Consider the following 7738-nt stretch of genomic DNA (forward strand, 5'->3'; position numbering starts at 1 on the left):
ACACCCAGACCGGCCGCCTTCTTCAGTTACGCCCAACACGGTGGACACCCCGCCGCCATCCACCGAGCCACCGTCGTTTCCAACCCCCCAGGTAAATGTTGCCGACCTCAAACTCCCGACTTTCTGGCATAACGGCCCCACACTGTGGTTCGTCCTGGTAGAGGCCGAGTTCGGCAAATGACGCATAATCAGCCAAGAGTCCAAATACCACCATGTCCTTAATGCGCTCTCACCAACCGTAATGGCGGAAATTCGAGACATCGTCATCAACCCGCCATCTTCGAACCCTTATGACAAGCTTAAGGAGCAGCTTATAAAACGGCTGTCTGAGTCACAGCAACAGCGCTTACGTCAGCTGCTGACAACAGAAGAATTGGGAGATCGTACTCCAACGCAGTTTTTACGTCGCATGTACCAGCTTCTCGGCGATGAATCATCCGCCTTGGACGAATCGATTTTAAAGGAGCTTTTCCCGCAACGGCTTCCCCAGACCGTAAGGATGATCCTCTCTGCCTCCGCCTCCGTACCGCTCCGAGAACTGTCCGAATTGGTGGACAGGATCATGGAAGCCACTCCTTCCTTCGTCAATCATATTCCAACTACTCATACCCACAGCCCCACACCTCCACCTACGCTAGTAGACCCATACTCTGTGTGCGCGCTCCGAGAAGAAGTCCAACGCCTTCGTTCTCTCGTTTAGAGCCTAATCATCACCTCAGAGCCTCGTCAACCCACCCCTACAGTTTCTACCTCCCAACTTCAAGACGAAATTGAATTTCGGAGAGCCCAAGTCTCCGCTGTCTCACGGCGGCCTCCATCTACCGGCCACCGCCTGTTCCACCCTAGCCGCCCGCGTTCCCCGTCACCACGCTATCGCTTCCCATCCCGGCGCCGCCCCCAGTTCCAACTGTGCTGGTATCACGCACGTTTTGGCAAAGCTACAACCAAGTGCGAAGAGCCCTGCGTTTTCCAGGGAAACGCAGGCACGGGCAACTAGAGGCGACCGCCATTGCTGGACAAGCCCCAGGTCGCCTGTTTTTCATTTCGGACCGCACCTCCAAATCACAATTCCTGGTCAACACCAGCGCGCTGTCAGCATAATCCCCAAATCACCATCTGATCGTCGCCATCGTCATTTTGACGGCTCCGCCCTTCAGGCCGCTAACAAGACCCCAATCGCCACCTATACGCGAGCGTTCACTAATTTTCGACCTTGGGCTCCGCCGCGTTTTTCGCTGGGTCATCGCCGATGTATTCCACCCCATCATTGGCGCAGACTTCTTCAGTCTTGGGTAAGTTACTTTTAAAAAGTAACTGAGTTACAGTTACAGTTTATCTGCCAAAAATAGTAACTAAGTTACAGTTATAGTTACTTTCTTGGTCGAGTAACTAGTTACAGTTACAGTTACTAAGAGAAAGTAACTTAGTTACATTACAGTTACTTTTTATAAAAATGACCATGAGAGGGTGACACAATTGTTAAAAACATACATTTATTTACATTTACTGAAGTGCGATAAAAATTGTCTTGCACTTAACCAGAAGCAATATGGGTTAATACGCGGTTATCCCACACGGAAAAATACGACATGTGCATGCGACCAGGCGCATCGAGGTGAGAAAGAAGAGCAGGGTGACACGCACGCGCGTTTCGTAGCGTGTAGAGAGAGAGAGAGAGACATACACAAGAACAAGGAACTCGCCTCAAGATGCTTTTCCAGGTTTGAAGTTGGCGTCCTGTTTGCCGAGTACGTCTTATTCCATAGCTTGCACTTTACAATTAAATTATTTTCGTCCTTCCATGATAAAAACTCGAAGCTTGCTTCATAGAGCGGCCGCGGAAGCTTATGATAGCAGCAACCGGAGAAGGATTAGCCATTGCACAGGTCGGAGCGAAAGAGAGCTGACAGAAAAGTTTCTCTTTGTGCATAATCATTCCCTTGTCCATATCCACAGGAGGCAGGGTCCCGTGCTAGGGCAGTGACACTATTACTCACATATGACTCACTCCGACCATTGAGGGTCACTAATTTCTGTTCGCAAAGCTGGAATTCCTTGCTTGGTCAAGAGCCCAAGGCACGAGGCACATACCGATTACGGATAAAAGGACGGAAGACATTGTTAGGGGGAAGTAGGGGAAGTTAGGGTAAAGAAAAAAGAAGGAACGACATTTATTCAGGTAACTAGTTACATTTTTGCAGTTACATTCACAGGAATAGTAACTAGTTACAGTTAAAAGCTACTTCTCTGGAAATGTAACTAGTTACTGTAACTAGTTACCCCCAAAAGTAACTAGTTACAGTTACAAGTTAAAAGTAACTTAGTTACTACCCAAGACTGGACTTCTTGCGCCACTACAACCTCCTCGTCGAGATGCGTCACCGTCGCCTCACAGACGGCTCCACTACACTCAGCGTGCCGGGAATAGCCACCCGTTTGCCATCGTACCGCTTGAATGTGCTGGTGCCCGATTCCAACTACCATTACGCAAGCGTTTTAGCCGACTTCCCAGAGCTCACGTCACCATCTAATGATCTTCGCCCCGTCCAGCATGGCATTTATCACCACATCGAAACCACAGGACCTCCTGTTTTCGCTCGGCCCAGACGCCTGGCACCGGAGAAGCTAAAGATTGCCCGAGCCGAGTTTGAACACATGTTGAAGCTTGGGATCGTCCGCCCGTCTTCCAGCTTATGGGCGTCTCCTCTCCACATGGTGCCTAAGAAGGCGGGAGACTGGAGGCCCTGTGGGGACTATCGTGAGCTCAATCGCGTCACCATCCCGGATCGTTATCCCATACCTCATATACACGATTTCGCCTCATCACTACACGACTGCTCGCTATTTTCCAAGATCGACCTTGTAAAAGCGTATCATCAGATCCCCATGCACCCCGACATCGTTGCGAAGACTGCCATAACAACACCCCTCGAGATGTTTGAATACCAACGGATGCCATTCGGCCTTCGCAATGTTGCTCAGTCCTTTCAACGGTTTGTCGACGAAGTCACCCGAAGACTACATTTCTGTTTTGTTTACATCGACGACATACTGATGACGGCTCGGATCGCCACGTCCCTCTGAGAAGTGTCATTCTCACGTTTCGCTCGAACTTGAAGTTGCCTCCTGAGGTTCATCTATGATTTTCCGTCTACAAAGGTCCATGAGTATGTGGACGGCACAGTGCAATGTTTTCACTGCCAATGCTTTGGTCATCTTGCGCGTAGCTGCCGCTGGCCTCAACGCTGCAAAATGTGTGCCGGTCCTCACAACTTGAAAGACTGCACGGCTCGGCGACAACCGAAGTGCGCCAACTGCGGTGTCCCTCACGTTGTGTCGCATTCTACCTGCCCATGTAAGCGTGCTGCGATCCAGCGCTTCCAAGAGTCTGTGCTTCGCCCAGTTCAGTCTATGAGAGACCATCATGTATCCACTCCTGGTGCCACCCAGCATCAGCACCCCGATTTCCCTGAACTTAGTCCAGCGCCAACGTCGCATAGGCCTTTTCGATGTGGTGGTAGCGAGAGACCTGCTAGACTACTTGACATCCGGAATACCAGCGCTCCTTCCAGCAGTACTCGTAGGAAGATAACGCCAGTCAACCCACCTGTTATAAGTGAAGCGGCCACTCAGCGACCTCCCACAGTGACTTATGCGGCTGTAGCACGAAAATCCTGGAAGGGCGCCGTTCCGAGGCCCGTGGCGTCCCGTCGGCTGAAGCGTACCCCCATAGCCGTATCGAGAGAGTTGATTCCACTCTCAGCATTTCTCTCGCTGGTTTTAGCTGCGCTTAAAGCGATTGTATCCACTTTCCCAGGTGCTGCGTCACTGCCTGAGGTTCAGCAGCTTTTTGCTGCAGAAGGACGGCTGACATCTCAGCATGGACAGATTGTATAGAAGTGCTACTGTATTGCAATGGAATGCAAGAAGCCTGCGTATCAAGCTCCCGGACTTCAAACTGTTTTTGCTGAAATACCCAAATCCCATCCTTGCCATCAGTGAAGCATATTGTAAAGATGGGTTCCGCCTCAGCGGGTACCAGATATTTACGTCCGGACGACCGGGCTTATCACGTACTGTACTGTGTGTACGATCGGATCTAACTGCTGCCCTTTTGAAAGGACCGCAGATTCCCTCCGTCGACTATGTTGGCTGTAAAGTTCGTCTGGGTATTCTCGTACTCACAGTTGTGAGTTTATATATCCCTTCGTCAGTTCCTGTTTCACAGCGCAACATAAGAGATACCTTCACCGATCTGCAACCGCCTTTTCTGGTTGTGGGGGACATTAATGCACATCATCCGCTGTGGGTCAGTGTTAGAACAGACCAGAGAGGGAAGACTTGGCATGACATCATTGATGAACTGGACTTATGTCTGCCAAATGATGGCTCGCCGACATTTTTGCGCAGAGATTTTTCGACGTACGTTTTGGACGTTTCCTTCTGTTCCAGAGACATATCCCGGATCTTATCGTGGTCAACTGATGCAGATGGGAGAGGAAGTGACCATCTGCCCATTTATATTTCATGCTCCAGGTATTGTCAGCAGTCATGCACAAAAATAGACACTAGTCAGTCAGACTAGTCAATTGGAGCACTTTCCGAGAGTACAGCACGGGTTGGGCACAACCGGACATGTCAGCTGAAGAACTCACTGATGTGGTCAGTGCCCCCCTCTGCTCGTCATCCCGAATTGTAAAGGTCCCGATGGGTCATATGGGCACCAACCCTGACGTTGAACAGCTCCGGGCGTGTAGGAGGAGGGAGGAACGAAAAGCTCGTCGAACAGGTCTGCTTCAAGACATTTCAGCAGCGCGGCGTGCAGCACGACTTGTCCAGAAGGAACTACAGGCAGTGGATAGAGGGCGTTGGCGCCAGTTCTGCGCCGGTCTCTCGCCTTTTGCTCGTGTCTCCAAGGTCTGGCGTGTGGCCCGGAGTCCGAAAGAGACCCCTTCACCTAGAAATCATTTGTCTCTCAAGAAATCTGAGGTTGACGTGGCACACGACTTTGGGAAGAGTATCTCTGCAAGGTCGCAGGCTGCACAGACTGAAATATTTCATGACCATACTTCCACAATCCAAGAAGCCATTGCGGGTAGACAGCCTGTGATCAACGACGTGATGGACATGAATTTTTCAGTTGCCGAATTCTGGGCTGCCGTACGCCTCTCACGTGTCAACTCCTCGCCAGGTGCAGACGGCATCACTTACCGGGCCATCCGACATCTTAGCGATGCAGGTGTTTCCTGTCTGCTCGATGTTTACAACACGTCATGGAGAAACGGGGAAGAGTGAGGAGAAAGAAGGAGAAAAGTGCCGGCAAGCTGGAAAAATGCGTTAGTTGTCCCCCTTTGTTTCCATTCCCCCTGTTTTCTTTTTCTTTTTCCTTCCTTTTCTTTTTGATTCCCCTTTTTGTTTTTGTTCTTTCTCCTTCCTCTTCTTTTTCGTTTTCCCCTTCCCCCTTTTTCCTTTTTCTTCGGAATAGCAAGCCGGCTCTTTGTCTGGCTTACCTTTCCTTTCTTTTGTTCTTCATAAACATATCCCCCCCCCCCCCGCGAACAAGCAACCTTCTGATCTCTCCTCCTTTCGTCCTGTCAGCCTGACGTGCTGTCTCGGTAAAGTTTTGGAGCGGATGGTACTGCATAGGCTAGAATGGTGGCTTGAGGGACATGGAGCTTTCCCTGCAGAGATGGCAGGTTTCCGTCGCCATTGCAGCGCCATGGATTCGGTCCTCGACCTTGTCACATCCTTCGAACAAGCCAAGAGCCATAAGAAAATTGTCATGGCAGTTTTCCTGGATGGCAAAAGAGCTTACGATACCGTCAGTCACCCCTTTGTGCTGCACGCACTGCTGCAAGACCAGGTCTCTGACAGAATGTTCTTGTGACTGGCGGAGTTTCTGCGCCGCAGAACACTCTCTGTTCGCACGCATAAGGGGTCCACGCCGAAGATGGTAGCTCACGAAGATGGTAGCCGAAGATTGGTTTAGCTCATGGGGTAACACAAGGGAGTGTCTTAAGCCCAATTCTCTTCAACCTGGTAATGGCAGGCCTAAAGCCCTGCATTGGCCGAAGACTTAAAATTTCTATTTATGCGGATGACATTTGCATTTGGACTATTGGGAAATCAAGGCCAGCCATACGCCGTCGTCTTCAGCTTTCGCTGGATAGGATTTGGCGGTATCTCACTGAAGCGGGAATGGATATCTCGGCTGAAAAAACAGCAGCGCTAGCTTTACTAAGAAGGATATGCGCCACTGTCAGCTTTGCATTGGTAATCAGTCGCTTAGACAAGTTAAGCACCACAGATTTCTGAGCGTTACCTGGACTCCAGCCTGTCCTGGAAGAAGCATGTCGACCACTTAGACACCAAGGCCCACCGGAGCTAAGTGGGGTGTGATGACCTTGAGTCAAGTCGGAGTAGCAACCAACGCTAGTTTATTCCCAAGCAGAACACGCGTCCGATCAGTTCCAGAACCAGCACACAAGAACGAGAGTTCGCGCTGCTGTGCTCGCATTGTACAGTCAAGCGCGGTATCTTTGAACATACACAACAGTCCTCCCCACCTATTTCGGGACCACCACACCGTAGAAATCCGGCCACTTTCTAGCTCGCTCAGAGCGTCTCAGGCCCGATGCACCAGGATCTACTAATGTGTCTCCTGTTGTCTCCGGCGATGCTGTATTGTCCGTGCTCGGCGTTGGAGTTGCGGGTGGAAATAACCACCATTCACTGCTGGCGCCGTCGTGGCTATTGCAACTTGCCTGACATCTGAGCATCTGGTTTGCATGCGCTCTTTGCAGTTCGCCGCCCTCGCGTCGCAACTTGAAAGTGCAGTTGCCCTCGGCGCCAACCACCGTGGCAGGTAGCCATTTGTGGTTACCCCTGTAGCTACGTACGAACACCTTGTCACCAGCTTTGAATCTTCGCTCTAGTGACGGGTCAGCTTCTTCCGTCAACTGCCGTTTTGGCCGGACATCGCTTAGCAAGGTCCTCAGGCTACGGTTCATGAGCAGTTGCGCCGGAGATCTTGTGCTGTCCGCGCATGGTGTTGTACGTAATGCGAACAACAGACGTGATAGACGACAGTCCGGATCGTCGCGTCGTAGTTGGCGAAGCTTATTTTTTACGTTCTGCACCATACGTTCTGCGACGCCATTCGACTGCGGATGGTACGGCGGAGAGAACATGTGTTTGATCGAGTTCCTTCTAGGAAGTCGGCCGTCTCGGATGAAGTGAAAGATGTGCCATCGTCGGTAACCACGACATCGGGCAATCCGTGGGTCGCAAACACACGGCGAAGATGACGGATCAGTTCGGCCGCCGACATCGACGACACAGGAATCACTTCCGGCCATCTCGAGAAAGTATCGACGATCACCAAGAACGTGCGCCCTTGAAAAGGTCCTGCACAATCCAGATGCAGCCTTGACCAAGGCTTCTGCGGCGGCAGCCACCCTAGTAGCACAAAACGTCGCGCCGCGTCTTTATTTGGTCAAATTAGGATAGAAGACGATCAGGACGTGAACGCGACGTCTAGAAGCCGTAATTTATAGTATGTTTATAAGACGCGCCGATTAAAAGTTTATAATACGTCTACGACATCTCTGTTGAAGAGGTATCCTTAAGGAAGACATCCTGTAAATGTCTTCCGTTCACGTTTGCAAGACGTGCCAACTTCCCATTTATAATACGTCTTCGCCAACTGTGTTCAAGACGTATCTTAGACGAGGACGAT

At 50.8% G+C, this 7738-nt stretch overlaps 2 protein-coding genes across 2 annotated transcripts; one reads left to right on the forward strand and one right to left on the reverse strand.

The window, feature by feature from the left end:
- The first annotated feature begins 241 nt into the window (after positions 1 to 241).
- On the forward strand, positions 242 to 700 carry LOC135384471 (uncharacterized). Its single transcript, XM_064613672.1, has one exon. The coding sequence runs from the start codon at positions 242 to 244 to the stop codon at positions 698 to 700; it is 459 nt and encodes a 152-aa protein (XP_064469742.1).
- A 5866-nt stretch (positions 701 to 6566) lies between these two features.
- On the reverse strand, positions 6567 to 7358 carry LOC135384472 (uncharacterized). The gene has a single exon (XM_064613673.1). It carries the CDS (start codon positions 7356 to 7358, stop codon positions 6567 to 6569), a length of 792 nt encoding a protein of 263 aa, XP_064469743.1.
- Between the last annotated feature and the right edge of the window lie 380 nt (positions 7359 to 7738).

Source organism: Ornithodoros turicata, chromosome 2 (genome assembly GCF_037126465.1).
Source record: "Ornithodoros turicata isolate Travis chromosome 2, ASM3712646v1, whole genome shotgun sequence".
Taxonomy (NCBI): Eukaryota; Metazoa; Arthropoda; class Arachnida; order Ixodida; family Argasidae; genus Ornithodoros; species Ornithodoros turicata.

Excerpts from the sequence above, each read along its gene's own strand:
- LOC135384471 (XM_064613672.1), top strand. The coding sequence starts at position 242 with ATGGCGGAAATTCGAGACATCGTCATCAACCCGCCATCTTCGAACCCT.
- LOC135384472 (XM_064613673.1), bottom strand. The coding sequence starts at position 7,358 with ATGGCCGGAAGTGATTCCTGTGTCGTCGATGTCGGCGGCCGAACTGAT.